This window comes from Schistocerca nitens, chromosome 12 (genome assembly GCF_023898315.1).
Source record: "Schistocerca nitens isolate TAMUIC-IGC-003100 chromosome 12, iqSchNite1.1, whole genome shotgun sequence".
Lineage (NCBI taxonomy): Eukaryota > Metazoa > Arthropoda > Insecta > Orthoptera > Acrididae > Schistocerca > Schistocerca nitens.
In genome coordinates, this window is record NC_064625.1 from 175983468 (window position 1) to 176008680 (window position 25213).

The 25213-nt window shown below is 39.4% G+C and overlaps 1 protein-coding gene across 1 annotated transcript in view; it reads right to left on the reverse strand.

The window, feature by feature from the left end:
• The window catches only part of LOC126214992 (serine/threonine-protein kinase 11-interacting protein), a 204910-nt gene that overhangs the window by 87669 nt on the left and 92028 nt on the right, over positions 1–25213 (reverse strand). The window contains exons 10-11 of the mRNA XM_049941622.1: positions 22146–22178; positions 20592–20615 (exon numbers count right to left, since the gene is read on the reverse strand). Of these exons, the coding sequence (XP_049797579.1) occupies positions 20592–20615; positions 22146–22178 (57 nt within the window). The remainder of the gene's footprint in view (positions 1–20591; positions 20616–22145; positions 22179–25213) is intronic.

Here is a 25213-nt window from a genome sequence, read left to right on the forward strand (position 1 = left end):
ACAGTGATACAGTCAGAAATGAAGCACGGCAACTGACTAGATTTTTAAATCTAAGATGACTTTAATTTCTGTGCAGAATGTAATATACTAAAGAGGTGTCTGCAAATATTTTCAAATGGAGAAAGATTTTTGATAAACTCTCATTTAGAACATCTTTTATCATACGCAGTCTATTATTTGGTTCTTGTTTATCATTATCAAAGAAAGCAGCAATGTTAGTAACAACAAATTTTCAAACAGAGAAAATTTTTTGATTAACTCTCATTTAGAACATCTTCTATCATATGCAGTCTATTATTTGGTTCTTGTTTATCATTATCAAAGAAATCAGCAGTGTAAGTAACAACAAATAGCAGTCTCCTCCCATTGTTTCGCTAATGAGATGATTCCTCTCTTTTCTTTTAATTGTAAGCGGCGATAACGCGCACAAAAGCAAGCCGTGCCGCGAGCGGCGACATGTAGTAAACACTCATTATCAGAATGTGACAAACAATGCATGACAGTACAATAGTGGATTTTCAGCTTAGAGTGGCGTAAAAACCTATAACAAAGAAAACGGCGCTTATCAGATCAAAGAAAAATAAGCAATCAATTCAAACCAGATGAAGCACGTGAAAAAGGAAGGGTACCCATATAAATACGGATGGAGCGCCTGACGCATAGCAATGTCTGCCTGGTAAAGCTTAACTGCTAAGCTTACGACTCGAACCAAACTACTGTAGCTGTATCGTCATTCATTCGACCTAAATTGTGTCTCATATTACAATGGACCAACTTTGTTTTGATTTGGAGGTGTGGTCTAAAACTTTTCTCTCCCCTTGAATTTCGAGTCTCATTTTTCAGGTGCGGCTTAGATTCGAGTAAATACGGTACTTGCCAAGCAGAGGAGGTGTCGAGCAGGAGTCGCATTTCTACGTAGGCTCACACAAACGGCCACTGTCATCTCCGGACGTTGCGGTCCCGATACGCAGGTGGGCCAGTGGGATACGAGGCGTGTGCGAGGCCGGAGTGGGAGTCGGGTGCAGGGGATGGGGACTGGCAGAGGCGAGGGGACTACGACGCAGGGAGAGCTCCCACCTGTGCGATTCGGAGAAGCTGCACCAGCCGTCAAGTAGTCGTCTGAGACCTGCACGCGGTGTCACGTGACAATTGGGCAGTCTGACCATCTTTTGGCCACAGTTCGGTGTCAGCCCTCCAGTGACTGCAAACGTGCAGAATCGCAAGTGACAGATGTGGCCAAGTCGGTAGATCGTACGGCCGCTTTCACATATGGCCCTAACTTTGAAGGCTGTGACAGGAATGGACTAGTCTGTACTGGGAGGGTGCACAGGACAGGTCTACTGCAGGGGTACGTCACACTCACGAGCCCCACAATCTGGGCACCTTTCTCTGCTTGTGTGTGCATCTCCCACAATGGGATATTTTATATGACATCAAAATCAGTGAGTAAGAAGGAAAATGTAAACTCTAACAAACATTCAACTTAATGGAGAGGGGAAAAAGCAGCTACCAGAGCAAGACTACAAAAGTAAAAATCCGTGAGAAGTGCTAATTTTGGGACCGATAAAAGAAAAGAGAGAAATTGGGAAAAAGAGAAAAAAAAATTGTTGGGAAGATATTACAAAGCAGGACGTGAGTAGAAACATTTCAATCGAGATGCGACACAGAAATATAAGAGTGTGTAGGAAGAATGAATCCGAGCAAATAAAACAAAAAGTTATACAATGTTTTGAACAATTAAAATGGAAATCTGACCGATTCACAAAAGTGCGTGAAGATCTCCATGAAACTGGCACAAATAAGCCAGAAAATGGTGACGAAACTGGCAAAACAAAATTAAGTGGTGGGTAGGTCTCCAAGTCAAAATGGATCCAAGAAGAGAGGAAAGAAAAGTGACAGAGTTAAGTAGGAAACACAAACTCCAGGAGGAGGTGCACGGCTGAAGTTCTGGCCCGGTGACGGCGGCCGGTAAGAGAGAAACGGAAGAAGGGTGACAGAACTGACGTTAACAATTGTAGACAACTTTCCATTCTTCCTGTTGCGTACAGATTTCTAACTCGATGAGCTACGAACGAAACGTGACCTCGACTTACATTTGGCATTGGAGAATATCGGTCAGATTCTAGATCTGCAATACAAAACATTAACTTATTCACTATCTACTTTGTAGTTGAGAATCCTTTCTCTTTGCCCTATGTGATGTACAAACATTTCCAGTTCATCAATTAAATCCACTGTATGTGATTTTTGGAAGTTATGGAGAATCTTAAGATGTTCTTCTGTGTTTTTGAGTGGGTGTCCAATGCTTTTTATGTGTGTAGCTATTGCTGATTTTGTAAATTTGTTACACGTGCAACAGTTGATGCATTCATTGCATGTTGTTTGTAAGTTCCTGCCAGTTTGTCCTATGCAGCAGACATGTTAGTCTGTATAATACTGACAATATTTATCTTTTTTTATTATTTAAGGCGTAGACGAATTTCTGTTGTAGTTTGTTCACTTTATGTGACCTAAGTAGGTTTGCTAGTTTTTGGGAAAATGTTACCTACGTAAGTATGCTGCCCACACTGGTAGAGAACCAGGAATTTATTTTTTATTTCTGTCTGCAGTTTATTTGTCACTCAGCTGGGTAAGTCATTAGCCACATCTGATGTCTCATTTTTCTCGCTGATCTCTTTGTTCACTGGGATTTTGTTCGCTTTGTGCCCTGTCATTTTGTATGCAGCTTTCTTGTGTACATCTGAGTGATGTGATGTTCAGGGATTGTGTAGCTGGATGTTGTGTCTTTTCTGCATATCTTGAAATTGTGCCTGCTCTTTTGGCTTTCTATGCACAAATCTAGAAAATTAATGCTGTTTATTTGTACCCAGCTGTGAAATTTACTTTCATGTTTACATTATTAAATGATTTATGATGTTACTGGTGTCAATGGTATTTTCTATGACTAAAATTAAGGTATCATCTAGATATCTCTTGAAGTATACTGTGTAACAAATACTAACAAAAAGATAGAGGGGCTGGCCAGTACTTACCTCAGCTCAGAACAGCTGATAGATACACAAAACAGAACATAAAATTTACGTTCCTAGCTTTCAGAACTTTGTTCCTTCGTCAGGGAGGAGAGAGTGGGGAAAAAGGGAAGAAGGGAAAGTGGATTTAGTTACTCACAAACCAGGTTATGAAGCAACAGGGAAAGGTAAACAGGGGGGGGGGGGTAGCAAGGATGGAGGCACGGTTGTCAGAGGGAAGCCAAAGATATTCTACTGTTAAGTACTGTGCCAGCTTCAAACCAGAGAGGATGCAGACAGAAGTAAAGAGGTATATAGTATAAAGATAAACACAACTATGTAGGATGGAAAGACGCATGAATGGCTAAAGAGGAGAGGGGAAAAGAAGAAGTGTCCTGTCTGCTGAATATTTTCTGTTCTAGGTGGTATACGAAAAGTCCGCTATTGAGCCAGATGCATATGAGCCCACAGCTACGCCCTGTCATCACTGATAAACATTACCACTGAATGCAAAGTAATTGTAGCTGAGATTTAGTTCAATTAACTCTGTAAACTCAATAATTCAAACTGTGAACACTTTTGTTGCCAGGTTTGTGATATCTAGCAATATAAAATGGGCAGCATCTGAAGTGTTTATTTCTTTTATTTCAGTGACTAGTGAGTACTTGTTGTTTCATACATGAAGTACTTTTTAGGAACTGACTGAGTCTGTGAGATAAGTTTGTACGTGGGGCTGTTTGTACCGTTAACTAAACATCTCACTGTATATCCTTTCTCATGTACATTAGGTTCACATCTTAATATGGAGGCTTTAGGATTTGTACAGATGACATATTTCTTTTAACATTCTGTCAGTAAGAAATGTATTTGCTTTGACTACTTTGTTGGATCTCTGTTTGGCTGTATTATGTTGCTTTGCAAGAAGAATTTTAGAGGTATTTTTTTTAAAGACTTTGTGCACTATGTAACGTATGGCAGATTTTTCACTGTCATTTAGTTTTACAATGTCTGTCGTATTCTTCGTTGCCGTTACGAACTGTTTCCGTGTATCGTCTGACAGGTTTTCTTCTGCATTATATTTTAAACCTTTAACAGGTTTACCTCTCTGTCATTGAATGCAAATGTTGTTTACTACTCTGCTGTAGAATATAAGTGTGTTTTTAACACTGTTCACTTCTTTCTTATTCCGATATTGTTTGGATTTTACATTGTTTGGATTCTTAATGTGTGTATTAAAGTGAAATCAGTTCCTAAGAGTATTTCACATATGAAACATCATATATTGTAAAAAAACAATAAGATACTGGTCAGTGAAATAGCAGAAATTAACATTCCAGATTGTGCCCATTTTATATCAACAGATATCACAAACACACCAATGGCATTTTTTGGCATTGCTGCAAGGTTAGCACTGGTTCCCATCAGACCACCGGAGTTAAGTGCCATCGGGGTCAGATAGCATCTGGAAGGAATGCTGTCTGCTTCTGCCGAGTACTGTGCAGTGTGTACTCAGCCCTCTTGAAGCAAACAGAGAAACCACTTGATTGAGAAGTGGCAGCTCCGATCACAAAAGCTGCCAACGGCCGGGAGAGCAGTGTACTGATCACACACCGTTCCGTATCCACAGCCGGTGAAGACAACAGGAAAATGGAGGTTTATCAGTAGCATTGGGCCTTTGATGCCAGTTCAGATAGAGTTTAGTTCTCTACACCTACATCTACATGGATACTCTGCAAATCACATTTAAGTGTCTCGCAGAGGGTTCATCAAACCAACTTTACAATTCTCTATTATTCCAATCTCGTATAGTGCGCAGAAAAAAGGAACACCTACATCTTTCGGTACGAGCTCTGATTTCCCTTATTTTATTGTGGTGATCGTTTCTCCCTATGTAGGTCGCCGTCAACAAAATATTTTTGCATTCGGAGGAGAAAGTTCGTGAATGTCATGAGAATACTGCTGCGCAATGAAAAACACCTTTGTTTTAATGTCTGTCCCAAATCCTGTATCATTTCAGTGACAATTTCTTCCTTATTTTGAGATAATACAAAATGTGCTGCCCCTCTTTGAAGTTTTTCGATGTACTCTGTCAATTAAATCTGGTAAGGATCCCACACCGTGCAGCAGTATTCTAAGAGAAAACGGACAAGTGTAGTGTAGGCAGTCTCCTTAGCAGATCAGTTACATTTTCTAAGTGTCCTGCCAATAAAATTCAGTCTTTGGTTTCCCTTCCCCACAACATTTTCTGTGTGTTCCTTCCAATTTAAGTTGTTCGCAATTGTAATTCCTAGGTATTTAGTTGAATTTACAGACTTTAGATTTGACTGATTTATCGTGTAACTGAAGTTTAACGGATTCCTTTTAGCACACATGTGGATGACCTCACAATTTTCGTTACTTTGCCAATTTTCGCATCATACACATACCTTTTCTAAATCATTTTGCAATTTGTTTTGATCTTCTCATGACTTTTACTAGTCGATAAACAACAGCATCATCTGCAAACACCGAGCGAGGTGGCGCAGTGGTTAGCACACTGGACTCGCATTCGGGAGGACGACGGTTCAATCCCGTCTCCAGCCATCCTGATTTAGGTTTTCCGTGATTTCCCTAAATCGTTTCAGGCAAATGCCGGGATGGTTCCTTTGAAAGGGCACGGCCGATTTCCTTCCCAATCCTTCCCTAACCTGAGCTTGCACTCCGTTTCTAATGACCTCATTGTCGACGGGACGTTAAACACTAACCACCACCACCACCACCACCACCATCTGCAAACAACCTAACATGGCTGCTCACATTGTCTGCTACATCATTGATATTGATAAGGAACAGCAAAGGGCCTGTAATGCTGCCAGAAATCACTTCTGTTTTACTCGACGACTTTCTGTCAGTTACTATGAACTGTGACCTCTCTGACGAATCATGAATCCAGTCACACAAGTGAGATGATATTCCATAGGTATGCAATTTTACTACAACCCACTTGTGTGGTACAGTGTCAAAAGCCTTCCGGAAATAGAGAAACAGAATCAATTTGAAACCCCATGTCAATCGCACTCAACACTTCATGCAAGTAAAAAGCTAGTTGTGTTTCACAAGAACGAAGTTTTCTAAATCTGTGTTGACTGTGTGTTAATAGACTGTTCTCTTCTTCAAAGGAATACAATATATGTTCCAAATACACTATATTTTCCAAAATACTGCTCCTTCTCGATGTTAATGATACGGGCCTGTAATTTAGTGGATTACTCCTACTTCCTTCGTTGAATACTGGTTTGACCTGTGCAACTTTCCAGTCTTTGGGTAAGGATCTTTCGTAGAGCGAACGGTTGTAATATGACTGTTAAGTATGGAGCATATTCTGAAAGGATCCTAATTGGTATACAGTCTGGAGCAGAAGACTTGCTTTTATTTAGTGATTTAAGTTGTTTCACTACTCCGAGGATATGTACTTCTACATTACTCATGCTGGCAGCTATTCTTCATTCGAATTCTGGAATAGGCATTTCAGAAGGCTGTGTTTAGTAACTCGGCTTTGGCAGCTCTGTCTTCGATAGTATCTCCATTGCTATTAGTTTTAGACATAACAAACCTATATACCAATATTCTTCTAAAAAGCCATTTTAGTAATAAAGAACAACTTACTAGTGTTCACAAGCTGAAATTATTTAATTTACAGTTAGTTGACCTAATCCTCAACTACAATTACTCTGCTCAATGGTAATGTTTATCAACAACAACATGGACTAGTCATGAGCTCATTCACATCTGGCACGATAGCAGACATTTTCATATACCACCTAAAGCAGAAAATAAATTTCACAGCTGGAGAGAGAGAGAGAGAGAGAGAGAGAGAGAGAGAGAGAGAGAGAGAGAGAGAGAGAGAGAGAGGGAGGGAGGGAGGGAGGGAGGGAGGGAGGGAGGGAGGGAGGGAGAGGGAGAGAGAGGGGGGGGGGAAGCATTAATTTTATAGATTTGTTCACAAAACCAAAAGAGCAGGCACAATTTCAAGATATACACAAAAGAGACAACTTCCAGCTACACAGTCACTGCACATCACATCACCTAGATGCACACAAGAAAGCTGCCTGCAAAATGACGGTACACAGAGCGAACAAAATCCCAATGAACAAAGAGATCAGGGAGAAAAGTCAGACATCATTAAGCAAATTGCTGTGGCTAATGACTTCCCCAGCTCAGTGATAGATAAAATTCAGAAACAAATAAGAAATAAATTCCAGGTTCTTTACAAGGAACAAATAACACAATCAAATGTATGGCCACCATACTTTTAACATTTTCCGAAAGTACCAAATCCTCTTAGGTCACATATAGTGATGGCTCAAATGGCTCTGAGCACTATGCAACTTAACTTCTGACGTCATCAGTTGCCTAGAACTTAGAACTAATTAAAACTAACTAATCTAAGGACATCACACACATCCATGCCTGAGGCAGGATTCGAACGAGCAACCGTAGCGGTCGCTCGGTTCCAGACTGTAGCGCCAAGAACTGCACGGCCTCTCTGGCCAGCCACATATAGTGAACATACCTTTCTCCACAAACAACAAACTATAACAGAAATTAGTCCACACCTTTCTCAGACTCAGGAATAAACAAATTCTCATGTAAAACTTGCTCGATTTAGGACAAACTGGTCAAACTTTCAAATAAGATACAATGATCACATTAACTGTTACACACATAACAAATTTACAAAATCAGCAATAGCTACATGCATACAAAGCACTGGACACCCACTCAAAAACACAAAAGATTTTACGATTCTCCATTGCTTCCTAAAGTCACATATAGTGGATTTAAAGCAGGAACTGGGAATTTTTGTACAATATAAAAGCGAAATAGAAAAAATTCTCAACAACAAATTAGAAAGCGAATCACTTAATTTTTTTGAAATGTTTCGCGTGCATATGTCAACCGCAATAATTCACCATAAATATGTATATTACCCCGTAGACTCTACTCAACATCCACAATGAAATACAAACATAATTGATAATTCAACACTGAAACATGGTAAAATAAAATAAGTTTTATAATTGACAACTTTACATATACAATGTGATACTAATTGTTACATCTCTGACTATATGCAAACTCTTTGTGAAATGACACTGTTATATCACTCTTGCATGTTGTGATTACAAAAACAGACAGTGGAACTTGTGTGTGTGTGTGTGTGTGTGTGTGTGTGTGTGTGATATTCTGTGTAATGGATACTTCTAAGTAGACACATAAAAATACTATCTCTAACATTAGTGTCAACATACCAAGTTTCATCTGTCCAATTTTCCAACTACAGTATAACCTCAGAAAGAGAACTACAACCAAGGGAGGTGGAAAATGCAAACATCGCAAAAATATTTATGTATGAAAATATAGTTGAAACTGAGAATAAATTCTTGAAACATGTTGTGTTAAGCACGAAAAAAAGAAAGAAACAAACAAAAAGAACAAAATTAAGTACAACTAACATGAGGACACTGAAAGTAATGTATACAAGCTACTTTGCATCGGTTATTAGGTACGGTATAGTTTTTTGGGGTAACTCGACTAATGTAATGTGAACACTAAAGATACAGAAAAAAGTCATTCGAAATACATGCACTGTATATTGTACACAAACTTGTCACCCATAATGCAGAAAACTTTAAATATTCTCAGCCATCCTTATACATTTATGAAATTATCATCTTTTTGCATATCAAATGGAAATCGTTTCACGGGAACCATTTTGTTCACACACACGAGACAAGAAACAAAGGTGACTTTTTGCCTCCCATCCAGTGCCCCAAACTGGTGAAACTTTTCTATGTACATTTGTTCAGCTTCGTGCACGTTGTAATGGTACTTTGACTTCCGCGCCTCCGCCAATACAAAGTTATATTTTACGATCGCGCAAGCAGAAGAGCGCTGCGCCAGCGACCGATTTTATAAATAATTTTGTTCTTTTGCGTAGCTTTTTTTGTTTTTTAAGAACGAATGGATGTCTCTCTCTCTTGTCTTGATACGAAAGACGTGTATCTTCCCGCTGTGTTGAATGTGCTTTTGGTGAAAAATTAAAATTACATTACAAGGCGATGTTGTTTCAATAGATAATGAGAAGAAGATAATAAATATAAGGTAACACCACAATTGGCGACCGTGACAGGACTTGCAATCTTCGGATTTGATACAAGTGCAGTTCGGATTTGATACAAGTGCAGTTCGGATTTGATACAAGTGCAGTTTGGATTTGATACAGGTGCAGTTATTATAAATTTTGGTCATTTTATCTAATTTTAACCACTTAATAGCATCAGAAAATGAATTTGGACTAAGTCTCATTCATTTCAATTGTAATGTTACGTGCATGAAATTTACAACAATATTGTTTTCCCTGTTATTAATTTGTGTTAATTTTCATTTTCACGCTGAGGAAATTAATTTGGTAAAAAAAAAAAAAAAAAAAAAAAATAAAAAATGGGAAAAGGATAACGTTCCATAAAATAATTTGCACGGACGCGAAAGAAAAATTTTGGATTGAAAACTATATTTGATGCTACATTTGCAACATAAGACTGAAAAAAATTGGTGAGTACAGAAATTTACATTTTTCCAGTTTCAAGCAGCCATCTGTACTTCCTTTATTCCGATCCATTTATTTCGAAATTTTTTTTCAAATTGTAGTTACAATTGATTTAATACTATTATTGGAAATGGTGAGTGAAGAGCATATTCACAGTCATTTATTTGTGAGAGGGAAATTTCAGTACCAGTTTAATAATTCCATTTCTAATTAGAAATCATATACAAATATCCATTTCCATAAGAGAAATTTCAGATTTCAACATATCATATTTAAAAAAAATTTTTTTACCATTGGAAAATTTTATTTGCAATTAATTATGAAAATCGCAAGATGGACGCTAGACGCGTAGAAATTGTTTCCGCGGACGAGCTTAGTGAAAGTGACACATTGCAAAACATGTCCGACAGTCAAATGAATATTGAACTTAATAGGGAGGATGTTCAAGACATAATTTTACCGGATCGATTAAGACAACAACCCCTATATTTAAACAGATATACAGGCGAATGGAGAGTGAGTACTACGCGACAAAACGTGACATTGACAACATCAACTTCAGAACCAGACATCAATCAGGCACGAAAAAATGACGAAACTAAGACACAGGACTCTGACATGCTCAACCAGATCCTGAAGTTACTTGGTGACCAAAACAAAAAATTTGACACTTTAGACAAAAGCTTTGACACTAAATTCGATGAACTGACACGGGACATAAAACAAAATTTTGAAAAACAATCGAGACAAATTGCCGACTTGACAGAAACCACCAGTAGTCTTGGAAGGAAATTTACTGATTTATCAGACAAGGTTACGAGACAAGAAAAGGTATTTGTGGAATTCAGTGACGAGACAAAAACTGACTTACAACGATGTAATGAGAAATTGTTAACAGTAGTTTTTGAACAACAGAAAACCAGTACCCAAGTTGACGAATTACGACAGTCACACAATTCCGTAAAAACAAACCAAGAACACTTAGACCTGACGATTACAGACCTTTCAGACAGATTAAATGATGTAACATTGGAGCAGAAATCCTTACAGGAAAAGTTAGAAAAGCTTGAAGACAGAGCAGATGTAGCATCTTTAAAGAATGACACAACTCTAGCAGAAAAACTTGTACATGAATGCAAATTATGTGATGATTATTTAGATGAGAAGTTTGAGACAATGACACAGATCATTTTAGATAAGACAAAGGAACAAGTAAAGGGAGAAACAGATAATATTCAGAAAGAGGTACGTAAACTTAAAGAGAATGTAATACCAAGTTCGTCAGTGATACCAAAACCCATAACAGACAACCAAAACATAAATGAGAATCATAATAATCCTAGACCCAGCACACAGCCGAAAATAGAATTACCAATGAGTGACACAAATCCCAATGAACCATTTTCAATGCTACCACAAGATCAAAATTACTATCAGACATCACCACATACTATGCACAGTTTGACACAAAATACAGGACCCATAATACCATCGGGAGTAGTTGATGAAACATTAGTACGACATGGATACTTTCAGACATTTTCATGTGATGAGAAAGACAAAGTGCATCCGATTGTTTTCATCCGCTCTTTTGATGGTATTTTCCCGAGACATTGGTTGGAGGCCGACAAAATTCGATATGTTACAAATCTGTTACGTGGAAGAGCAGCTAAGTGGGGAGCAGCAATTAAAAGACAATGTTTAACATTTGAACAGTTTGAACAAGCATTTCTTGAGGAATTCTGGTCGATCACAGAACAGCAAAGTTTAAAACGAGAAGTATACAATCCAGAAATTTACAACCCGAAGAAAGAGACTTTACGACAATACTTTGAACGCTACCTAGACAAAACATTATATTGGACAAAACCAGCAGATTTACCAGACGTAATTAGAACACTTAAAAGCCACTTACCATTTCCTTACCGTGATAAATTAATAGGAGTGTCCGAGGACAACATAAAGAATTTTTTCAGTTATGTTGATGAGATAGATGTTGTTTACAGAGATGAGATCAGGAATTTCAATCAATTGTATCCAATCCATCCAAGCAATTCGCGTACGCACAACAGAAATGACAGAGGCTATTGGAATCCGCCTCCGACACCACAACAAAACACTCAAAGAAACAATTCGCACTACACTGGGACAAATCCATTCAATATTAGGAGAAACAACTCGCAGCATTGGCAAGGAAACAGTAATTATTACTATAATGGTTATCCGAACAGTAATTACAATCAGAACAATAACAGATATATTCAAAATAACAACAGAAGAACGAACCGAAATTATAGAGATCAAAGAAGAGACGATAACAGGTACCATCCAGGATATTTTCAGAGAAACAACATCCAACAACACCCAAACATGTATTGCAGGAATAACAGTAATGACAATACCAGTTACAGTCATGGGCGAAATAATGTATGGGGAAATCACAATGGACAACCGCCACGACACAGGCAATACAGCAACCCTCAATTTGTACCTAACGGAAGTCCCAATGCGACGCGGGGTAATGTCAACAACCAAACAGCTGATACTTGGGTGACGCGCGACAGAAATGTAAATATTATTGAGTTGGGCAATGAACCCAACCCGCAGCAACAACCGAATTTGCCGGAAAACGAACGACGACCGAGCTAAGCGCTCGAGTTACGGTCAATAGGGAGCAGAGCGCAACGGAACCGACGATTTGTTTTCTCCGATATGATGACAGTAAGAAAATAGAAAAAGAATTATATCAGGATGTAGATTTTAATAGTACCAGTAGAACAAAGAAGATTATTCAGGCTATAACACGAGTTATGATTGGTAGTTATGAAGTGGAAGTAATGTTAGATACAGGAGCAGCAGCAAGTGTCATTTCAATGTCCTTATATAATGAACTCAAACAAATAATGAACATACAAACATTGCCAGTACAGAATTGTCACATTATAAGTGCCACCGGTAACAAATCAAAGAATGTGAAATTTCAAGTGCTAATTAACTTCACATTTTCAAATATACCACTCAATTACAGTTTTCTGGTAGTAGACAAATTAGTTATGCATTGCATATTAGGAATTGACTTTTTGAATGAATATCAAGCAATCATAGATTTAGGGAAAGGGAAATGTCATTTAACCGTTAACCAACAACAACTGACAATAGAGTTAACACAGGGTAAAAACTTAAACAGTAAACAAGGTAAATTTGAACAGTTACATTTTCTGTATCCACCAGCAATAAACATATGTGATTTAACTTTTAATGAAGCTATATCTCAGGGAATTAAACCTAATAATTTATATGAGAAATGCACAGAATCTGAATATCTGACGAAGGAACAACTTGAATTACTTGAAGTTTTGCAGCAATTTGCTGAGGTATTTGTGGAGAAACCTGGAATTATTAGAGGCTATACTTATGAGATGGATGTTAAACCACACAAAACATACTGTAGAACATATTATAATATTCCTTGGTCAAAGAAAGCCGCAGTTTTGAAAGAGATTGAAAAAATGCAAGCTTGGGGTATCATTGAAAGGTCACATTCACCATATTGCAGTCCGATCCTAGCAGTTAATAAAGAGGATGGTAGTGTAAGGTTAGTGCTGGATGCACGAGAAATTAACAAAGTTATAATCCCAATCAACACACGACCTATTAATTTGGAAGAACAACTTTTAAAATTTCATAATGTACAGTATTTAACCAATATCGACCTCCGCTCATCATTTTGGCAGGTGAACCTCCATAAAAACAGTCGTAAATACACTGCATTTCTATGTGAGGGGCGTAGTTATCAATTTTGTGTTCTACCCTTTGGTCTACGAGTGAGTGCTGGAGTATTTATTGAAGCCTTAGATGCTGTTCTTGGACCACAATTGTTATCGCAAATCACAGTTTATGTTGACGACATTGTCATTGCCACCACTACTTGGGAAGAACATGTAAATCTTTTGAAGCAACTTCTGACTAAATTTTCTGACGCAGGTGTCACTATCAATTTATCAAAGACGAAATTAGGGTGGAGAGAAATCAAATTCCTTGGTCACATCATATCAACTGAAGGCATTTATCCAGACTCAAGAAAAATTGATGCAATAAAGAATTTTCCATCCCCACAGAATCGTAAACAACTCAAAGCCTTTCTTGGTCTATCTTCATTCTTCAGGAAATTTGTACCCTACCACCTTCTTAACAGTCCACATCTTCTATCTTTACTCAAAAGAAATAATATTTGGAAATGGACAGAGTTCTGTCAGACAGATTTTGAAGCGATTAAGAATGCTTTGGTTAATGCACCGTTGTTATGTCATCCTGACATGACGTCAGACTTTTGCCTAGTAACAGATGCAAGTTCCTATGGGCTCGGAGCATTTTTATTCCAAATTCATGTAGAAAATGAACAAACAGTCATCAAACCTATAAGTTTTGCTAGCCGCACGCTCACTGAATGCGAAAAGTCATATTCAGTGACCGAGCGCGAAACACTTGCCATAGTATGGGCGTTTCGCAAGTTTCGCTACTTTCTATGGGGAAAACGTACTAAGCTTTATACTGATCATCAAGCTCTTTCTTTCCTGCTATCATGTAAGTTATTACATCCACGTCTTGCACGCTGGTGTGCATCACTACAAGAATATGATTTTGATATTATATATATAAAAGGAGAATCCAACATTATAGCTGATGCTCTATCTTGTTTGCCACAAGGCCTACAAGAATTTTCAGATGTGACAGAACAAACATCAGATTTTAAAATTTTACTCATGTATGACGGTACATTTGCACCTTACTACAAAAACATGTGCAGGAAGTTAGCCATATTGCAGGACAATGATCCCAGGTGGATCCAGATAAAGAATAAATTACGTGCAGGAACAGACCCACATCTTGAAAAATATTACACGTTGCACAAAGAAGTATTATTCCACCGACGAAACCCTGAATCACAGCATTGGTGTGTTTGCTTACCTGAAGTTCATGTTGATGATTTTATTTTATTTACACACAGAACTTGGGGGCACTATGGTGTAACCAAATGTACAGATAAGATTATACAATATTGCTACTTTCCAAATTTAAGGCGAAGAGTATTGAATAATATTAGGAAATGCATCATATGTCAGAAAGCCAAATATTCTAATCGCACAAGCATGAATGAATTGCACCCAATCATACCTAAGAGGCCATTACAGCTAATTTCTTTAGATATTGCAGGACCCTATCCACAAGCACGTGGAGGAATGAAATACATCCTTGCTGTGTTAGATGTTTTCACAAAGTATTTAAAATTATATGCTTTACGTTCAGTTTCTACCACTGCTATTACCAGACGTCTATTAACAGATTATTTTGTAAGAATAGGAAAACCTGAAGTTATGATCACGGATAATGCAGCATATTTTACCAGTTTAAAATGGAAGACATTTATTGAAGAACAGAATGTTAAACATATTTTAATTTCAAGATTTCACGCAGCAGGAAACCCAGTAGAAAGAACATTTCGAGAATTTGGACAGTTTATGAGAACACACACACCAGAGAAGCACACAAAATGGGTAGAATACCTAGCACCATTTGAACAAATAGTGAACAATTTAACTCACATTTCTACTGGATACACACCAACTGAATTAATTATGGATAAAACAGAAAGAAATGAATGGACAGACCCTCTACCTAAACTTACAGCAACAACAAATCATGTTAGTTTAGAAGAAAAGGTAAGACAAGCTTACACAACATTATGTGACAAAGCTAAGGAAAGAAAGCAGAAATATGACAGAGGTGTCAGGAAAGCACAAACATTTCAAGTTGATGAGTTAGTTTTACTAAGAACACATCCTAAACCCACAAAACTGAAACATTTAAACAGGAAAAGGCAGATCTTATACTCTGGACCATACCGAATTGCAAATATTCCACACCCTGGCTGTTATTCATTAGAATATCCATTAACACATAAACCCAGAGGTCTACATCCACACAGACATTTGAAAAAATACATACAGTAAAATGTTAGCTAATGAGAAGAAGATAATTAATATGATATACAGTTATGATGAGCCTACATTTAAGTTATACAGATACTTACAATCTAATGAATGCAGGTAAGTCTAGAAAGCAATGTGAACCATCCAATAGCTAATAAGATATTTGGTTATAAGAGGAGTTGTTATTGAGGCATATACACATTAGAGGAGGCATATACACATTAGAGGAGGCATATACACATTAGAGGAGGCAGAGAACTGAACAGAATTATTTTCTTTAGGAGGCATGTGATAATAGTAATGTTGATATGAGTGATGTGAGTGACTGAATGAGATGAGTGAATGTAATTTTAGTTTAATAAGAGGATAAATAGTAATATGGAGAGAGGTAAAGTGGTGATGAATAAGAGGAAAATATATATATAATGCTGAGAAATAAGTATGTTATTTTGTGAAGAATGAATAACGGATAGGTGAGAATGTTATGAGTAATTGAGAATATGTTGAGAGGAGAGAAACTAGATTTGAACGCTATATCACATGTACTCTTGGAATACAGAATGAAAGTAGTGGAAAGAAAATTATTTACTGAAAGATTGGTATGCCTGAGATAATAACTTGTGATGTCTTATATATTCTTATAACTAAAGGTGAAAGTATAGATTTATGTGGAAAGAATTATTTACAGCAGCCACTGTTGGAAATATACCAGAAGATTTAAATCTATAACACTTTAACACTAATCTAATGGGAACTTGTAATGAAATTTTTGGAGTTATGTAGGCTTGACACTTCAGATTGGAAGAATTATTTAAGAGAACATATTTAGCAGTCATCTAGTGACATAATTAAAGCTCGTCTACTGAACTGAACTAATGCACCATTAAATAGAAAGGAGAATAAGGAGAAAACAAAACGTCAGTCCTCTGTTGCGGCTCAAACTCTCATCCCTCCCTTAGAAAAATTTATACATGTTGATAAAATATTTGACATTATATAATTCGTGATTATCTGACAGTATGGAGAGACATACACACACATTTATTTATGAATAGAATTTTACAGGTACCACAAGGTAAATACAGAATGGATATACAGCATGGAACGCAGCAGCAATTATCTAAGAAGATTTATTTATCTATTAAGTAAAACATTTATTTATATTACTTGATACTCATGAAAGGAAGGAGATGAACTACACAAACTTTATAGGAACATGATTGACTTGAAATATATATATATATATATATATATATATATATATATATATATATATATATATAGAAATGGTGATAGAGGGGTACCATTCTTAGAAACAGCAATAGTGGGGACACCACACTTAGAAACGGTATTAGGTATAGGAACTTTTACATTATATTAAGTTAACATGTATTTTATTTATCATATTTTATTTTGTGTAGTCCATTGTAGGGGATGACTTTACTAGTATTTATGAAGTAGTCAGCAACCATCCCATGAACCTATCCTCCTAGAGGGCTGTCTTGAAGCTTGAAATATGTGTAAATTTTATTCCAGGAGGCAAGATGAATTTTAAGTTGAATATTCTAGCGAGTTGCCACAATTATCTTCAAATGTTGCAAGTGTAATGGGGGGGGGGGGGGGGGGGGGAAGAAAAAAAAGAGCTAACAAATAAAATTAATATAATGTATATTGCAATCTGAATGTAATGTAATTCACATGCCAGCACAATGGTATTGAATGTAACGTAAAAAATTTACTATATTTTTCATTTAATTCTGTATATGTACTGTATGACAACAATGTATCTCATGTAATGATTAATTGTAAATATTTGTATATTTATGTACTTCCTATATCAAGAAATGTATTTTAAGGAGATGTTAATGAGCTGCAAAGGCCTTGTGCATGTAGCACATGATTCATATAAATGGAACTGCAAATGCAAAGAAGAAACCAACATGATGGAACCTTAGCCAGCTTCATCCTGACCCACAACTTCTTCACTTTTGAAGGCCAGACATACCAACAATTAAAGGGAACAGCCATGGGTACCAGGATGGCCCCCTCGTACGCCAACCTATTCATGGGTCGCTTAGAGGAAGCCTTCTTGGTTACCCAGGTCTGCCAACCCAAAGTTTGGTACAGATTTATTGATGACATCTTCATGATCTGGACTCACAGTGAAGAAGAACTCCAGAATTTCCTCTCCAACCTCAACTCCTTTGGTTCCATCAGATTCACCTGGTCCTACTCCAAATCCCATGCCACTTTCCTTGACGTTGACCTCCACCTGTCCAATGGCCAACTTCACACGTCCGTCCACATCAAACCCACCAACAAGCAACAGTACCTCCATTATGACAGCTGCCACCCATTCCACATCAAACGGTCCCTTCCCCACGGCCTAGGTCTTCGTGGCAAACGAATCTGCTCCAGTCCGGAATCCCTGAAACATTACACCAACAACCTGACAACAGCTTTCGCATCCCGCAACTACCCTCCCGGCCTGGTACAGAAGCAAATAACCAGAGCCACTTCATCCCCTCAAACGCAGAATCCCCCACAGAAGAACCACAAAAGTGCCCCACTTGTGACAGGATACTTTCCGGGACTGGACCAGACTCTGAATGTGGCTCTCCAGCAGGGATACGACTTCCTCAAATCCTGCCCTGAAATGAGATCCATCCTTCATGAAATCCTCCCCACTCCGCCAAGAGTGTCTTTCCGCCGTCCACCTAACCTTCGTAACCTGTTAGTTCATCCCTATGAAATCCCCAAACCACCTTCCCTACCCTCTGGCTCCTATCCTTGTAACCGCCCCCGGTGCAAAACCTGTCCCATGCACCCTCCCACCACCACCTACTCCAGTCCTGTAACCCGGAAGGTGTACACGATCAAAGGCAGAGCCACGTGTGAAAGCACCCACGTGATTTACCAACTGACCTGCGTACACTGTGATGCATTCTATGTGGGAATGACCAGCAACAAACTGTCCATTCGCATGAATGGACACAGGCAGACAGTGTTTGTTGGTAATGAGGATCACCCTGTGGCTAAACATGCCTTGGTGCACAGCCAGCACATCTTGGCACAGTGTTACACCGTCCGGGTTATCTGGATACTTCCCACCAACACCAACCTATCCGAACTCCGGAGATGGGAACTTGCCCTTTAGTATATCCTCTCTTCTCGTTATCCGCCAGGCCTCAATCTCCGCTAATTTCAAGTTGCCGCCACTCATACCTCACCTGTCTCTCAACAACTTCTTTGCCTCTACTCTTCCACCTCGACTGACATCTCTGCCCAAACTCTTTGTCTTTAAATATGTCTGCTTGTGTCTGTATGTGTGGATGGATATGTGTGTGTGTGCGAGTGTATACCTGTCCTTTTTTCCCCCTAAGGTAAGTCTTTCCGCTCCCGGGATTGGAATGACTCCTTACCCTCTCCCTTAAAACCCACATCCTTTCGTCTTTCCCTCTCCTTCCCTCTTTCCTGATGAGGCAACAGTTTGTTGCGAAAGCTTGAATTTTGTGTGTATATTTGTGTTTGTTTGTGTGTCTATCGACCTGCCAGCGCTTTTGTTTGGTAAGTCTCATCATCTTTCTTTTTAGATATATTTTTTCCATGTGGAATGTTTCCCTCTGTTATATTCATATCATTAATTTGAACCCAACAATGACGTTTGTTATTGTCACTGTTACATTTCGAAGTCTTTTCTGTCGTCTTATTTCCTCCTTCTGTTTTTGTCAGTAGTTTCCCTTTGTATTCACCTTCTCCTTTTTACCGTAATCCACTATACAATTTTATCCCGCCGATATATACTCAACAATACGTAATAATACGTAACCCACTTCCAAACCATAACCTAAAAATTCTTCCGCTACTGCTATAAAATCCACTGTTTCTAGTTCACAAACAGTTCCTTTCAGCTATTAAACAACCTTTTCGGCTAGTTTTAATAACTTTTGCTTTATTTCGATTTCCGTTTTTTCACATCACCGATCATTTTTAGCCGCTTCCCACAGGTTTTAACGTTATTATTTCTCCACCAGACAATTGTTAGCCTCATTTCCATAATCTGCCACCACCATACCACTACTTTTAATACATCCTCACGTAGTTTTTTCGAAATTTTCCCGAATTTCTCCACCCTTTAACGTGTTTTGGCGGCAACACAACCACCTAACCTTTATGCACATCGTTTTCTACCTACACTATTTCACCACAGGATCAACATAACCCAGCTCCAACCAACCCCTTTTCGCCTCTTTTCACACCAGATCTCCATTTGCTTTCTACTTCACCTTTATCTCTCCCCACATATTTTTATATTCATTTTCATTTCAGCCTCACGTTACACTTTCGACCTTCTAGTACCATGTCACCCGCACAACACCCCCACAACGACCCCATTAAGTTTTATTTACATTCCCTCCGCAGACATGCCTTCGCCCTAGCCAGATTACGCTCCCATATTCTATTTTCTCAGGCTTGTCTGACATTTGGCATTACCCCCAAAGGCCTCACACTTAAAGTTCCCATCTCTGGCTGCAACCCTTCCTTCCATCAGTCCCTATACCAGTTCCAAACTGAACAATCCATTGCCCTCACCCACCTAATCCTTCACCTACACATCAACTCAGCCAATGAACACACCCGTCAACTCCTATCCTTAATAAAAGTCCTTAATCTTTCCTCTCCCACATCCGCACCGGCTGTTCAGAGCATCCTCCTACAGGCCAACCGTAAATTAGAACAGCATGCCACCCTCCACCTCAAAAAACTATCCAATCTCCTGGTTTCCCACCTCCGGAAAGGCAACTCACTCACCCTTCACAACCTTTCCAGCAAACCTCAACCACCTCTCATTGCACACAAACCCAGTCTCTCACATCTACTCAATCTCCCACTTCCAGCTCCACTCCCTCCAAAACCTCAAAATTCCTTTCAACACAATCTGGAACCACAACACCCTAATTCAGTAGTTAACCTTTCCTCCAAACCTCTCTCCCAATCCGAAACCTCTGTCCTATCCAAAGGCCTCACCTTCAGCCCCACTCCCAGATTCAACCAAACAGCCCTCGTCAAAGATTTACTGTCCTACACCCGTACTCTCTGCTGGAAATATCACTTTGCCACGAAGAAAAATGATCCTAATCCTACTCCTAATGTTCCAACTCCCCAAGACACTATCCAAATTGAACCCTGCCTGGAACAGTTCCGTCCTCCGTCACAGCGGGACCCACCTCCTCTTCCTCAAAATCACCCTCTCCAAACCTTCCAGGAATTTCTGACTTCCAGCCTTGCATCTCAATCCTTCTTAAAAAACCTTAATCCTACACCCAACATCACCACTGCTGAAGCCCAGGCTATCCGTGATCTGAAGGCTGACCGATCCATCGTCATTCTTCCGGCGGCCAAGGGTTCCACGACCGTGGTACTTGATCGTCGGGAGTATGTGGCTGAGGGACTGCGTCAGCTTTCAGACAACACCACATACAAAGTTTGCCAAGGTAACCCCATTCCCGATGTACAGGCGGAGCTTTAAGGAATCCTCAGAACCTTAGGCCCCCTGCAAAACCTTTCACCTGACTCCATCAACCTCCTGACCCCACCGACACCCCGCACCCCAACCTTCTACCTTCTTCCTAAAATCCACAAACCCAATCATCCCGGCCGCCCCATTGTAGCTGGTTACCAAGCCCCCACAGAACGTATCTCTGCCTACGTAGATCAACACCTTCAACCCATTACATGCAGTCTCCATCCTTCATCAAAGACACCAACCACTTCCTTGAACGCCTGGAATCCTTACCCAATCTGTTACCCCCGGAAACCATCCTTGTAACCATTGATGCCACTTCCTTATACACAAATATTCCGCACGTCCAGGGCCTCGCTGCGATGGAGCATTTCCTTTCACGCCGATCACCTGCCACCCTACCTAAAACCTCTTTCCTCATTACCTTAGCCAGCTTCATCCTGACCCACAACTTCTTCACTTTTGAAGGCCAGACATACCAACAATTAAAGGGAACAGCCATGGGTACCAGGATGGCCCCCTCGTACGCCAACCTATTCATGGGTTGCTTAGAGGAAGCCTTCTTGGTTACCCAGGTCTGCCAACCCAAAGTTTGGTACAGATTTATTGATGACATCTTCATGATCTGGACTCACAGTGAAGAAGAACTCCAGAATTTCCTCTCCAACCTCAACTCCTTTGGTTCCATCAGATTCACCTGGTCCTACTCCAAATCCCATGCCACTTTCCTTGACGTTGACCTCCACCTGTCCAATGGCCAACTTCACACGTCCGTCCACATCAAACCCACCAACAAGCAACAGTACCTCCATTATGACAGCTGCCACCCATTCCACATCAAACGGTCCCTTCCCCACAGCCTAGGTCTTCGTGGCAAACGAATCTGCTCCAGTCCGGAATCCCTGAAACATTACACCAACAACCTGACAACAGCTTTCGCATCCCGCAACTACCCTCCCGGCCTGGTACAGAAGCAAATAACCAGAGCCACTTCCTCATCCCCTCAAACCCAGAATCCCCCACAGAAGAACCACAAAAGTGCCCCACTTGTGACAGGATACTTTCCGGGACTGGACCAGACTCTGAATGTGGCTCTCCAGCAGGGATACGACTTCCTCAAATCCTGCCCTGAAATGAGATCCATCCTTCATGAAATCCTCCCCACTCCGCCAAGAGTGTCTTTCCGCCGTCCACCTAACCTTCGTAACCTGTTAGTTCATCCCTATGAAATCCCCAAACCACCTTCCCTACCCTCTGGCTCCTATCCTTGTAACCGCCCCCGGTGCAAAACCTGTCCCATGCACCCTCCCACCACCACCTACTCCAGTCCTGTAACCCGGAAGGTGTACACGATCAAAGGCAGAGCCACGTGTGAAAGCACCCACGTGATTTACCAACTGACTTGCGTACACTGTGATGCATTCTATGTGGGAATGACCAGCAACAAACTGTCCATTCACATGAATGGACACAGGCAGACAGTGTTTGTTGGTAATGAGGATCACCCTGTGGCTAAACATGCCTTGGTGCACAGCCAGCACATCTTGGCACAGTGTTACACCGTCCGGGTTATCTGGATACTTCCCACCAACACCAACCTATCCGAACTCCGGAGATGGGAACTTGCCCTTTAGTATATCCTCTCTTCTCGTTATCCGCCAGGCCTCAATCTCCGCTAATTTCAAGTTGCCGCCACTCATACCTCACCTGTCTCTCAACAACTTCTTTGCCTCTACTCTTCCACCTCAACGGACATCTCTGCCCAAACTCTTTGTCTTTAAATATGTCTGCTTGTGTCTGTATGTGTGGATGGATATGTGTGTGTGCGCGCGAGTGTATACCCGTCCTTTTTTCCCCCTAAGGTAAGTCTTTCCGCTCCCGGGATTGGAATGACTCCTTACCTTCTCCCTTAAAACCCATATCCTTTCGTCTTTCCCTCTCCTTCCCTCTTTCCTGATGAGGCAACAGTTTGTTGCGAAAGCTTGAATTTTGTGTGTATGTTTGTGTGTCTGTCGACCTGCCAGCACTTTCATTTGGTAAGTCACATCATCTTTGTATATATATGGTTATAATAGAGGGAAACATTCCACGTAGGAAAAATATATCTAAAAACAAAGATGATGTGACTTACCAAATGAAAGTGCTGGCAGGTCTTTAAATATGTCTGCTTGTGTCTGTATATGTGTGGATGGATATGTGTGTGTGTGCGAGTGTATACCCGTCCTTTTTTCCCCCTAAGGTAAGTCCTTCTGCTCCCGGGATTGGAATGACTCCTTACCCTCTCCCTTAAAACCCACATCCTTTCGTCTTTCCCTCTCCTTCCCTCTTTCCTGATGAGGCAACAGTTTGTTGCGAAAGCTTGAATTTTGTGTGTATGTTTGTGTGTCTGTCGACCTGCCAGCACTTTCAGTTTTGGTAAGTCACATCATCTTTGTTTTTATATATATAGACACACACACTTACCACACTGATGTACATACTTGTAGGATCCTAAGATATTTAGAGGGGCACCACTCTCAGAAATGGTGATAGAGGGGTACCATTCTTAGAAACAGCAATAGTGGGGACACCACACTTAGAAACGGTATTAGGTATAGGAACTTTTACATTATATTAAGTTAACATGTATTTTATTTATCATATTTTATTTTGTGTAGTCCATTGTAGGGGATGACTTTACTAGTATTTATGAAGTAGTCAGCAACCATCCCATGAACCTATCCTCCTACAGAGGGCTGTCTTGAAGCTTGAAATATGTGTAAATTTTATTCCAGGAGGCAAGATGAATTTTAAGTTGAATATTCTAGCGAGTTGCCACAATTATCTTCAAATGTTGCAAGTGTAACGAAAAAAAAAAAAAATAAATAAATAAATAAATAAATAAATAAATAAAAAATAAAAAAAATGAGCTAACAAATAAAATAAATAAAATGTATATTGCAATCTGAATGTAATGTAATTCACATGTCAGCACAATGGTATTGAATGTAACGTAAAAATTTACTATATTTTTCATTTAATTCTGTATATGTACTGTATGACAACAATGTATCTCATGTAATGACTAATTGTAAATATTTGTATATTTATGTACTTCCTATATCAAGAAATGTATTTTAAGGAGATGTTAATGAGCTGCAAAGGACTTGTGCATGTAGCACATGATTCATATAAATGGAACTGCAAATGCAAAGAAGAAACCAACATGATGAAACACTGGTCAAGCAATATTTACGTAGTGTCAATATGCTTTGAAGTGTATGGTGTTGTGGAAGCCGGCAGGTCTTCAGGTTGGTGTAAAAGACAAGCTCATCACCTGTCGTAGGCAGTGAGGTGTTTCCTGTGCCCTCATTGACCATTTATACCCGGTAGACGCCACCAAAATTCGATTGCTGGAGATCACATTTTCGTGTTGACACATTGAACAAACTTTGGATTTTTTTTTTCAGTCACACGCAAGAGATCCAGGCAGTACACACACCCTCAGAATCCGATACTACGTTTAAAGACATTGGAGCAATATAATAGAAACATTTATTGTTCGAATTAATTCCATTGTAAACACGAATCATGTGAACTGAATTCAAACACTGTGCTAAGCAACGATAATACGCTGCAATTCAAAGACATTAATGTTACGACTCCTAAAGAAGGTACACACCAAAAAGACTGTATACAAAGACTGATATGCAAAGAACATTGTGCTCAGAAATATTTTTTTTGTAATATGTAAATTTCTTATTTTCTCATATATGTGTGTATCTATGTAAATTTTCTATACTGCCACGCTCGCTTGCGGAGCGTGTCAGTAGAGGAGGCATTGTAATGGTACTTTGACTTCCGCGCCTCCGCCAATACAAAGTTATATTTTACGATCGCGCAAGCAGAAGAGCGCTGCGCCAGCGACCGATTTTATAAATAATTTTGTTCTTTTGTGTAGCTTTTTTTGTTTTTTAAGAACGAATGGATGTCTCTCTCTCTTGTCTTGATACGAAAGACGTGTATTTTCCCGCTGTGTTGAATGTGCTTTTGGTGAAAAATTAAAATTACATTACAAGGCGATGTTGTTTCAATAGATAATGAGAAGAAGATAATAAATATA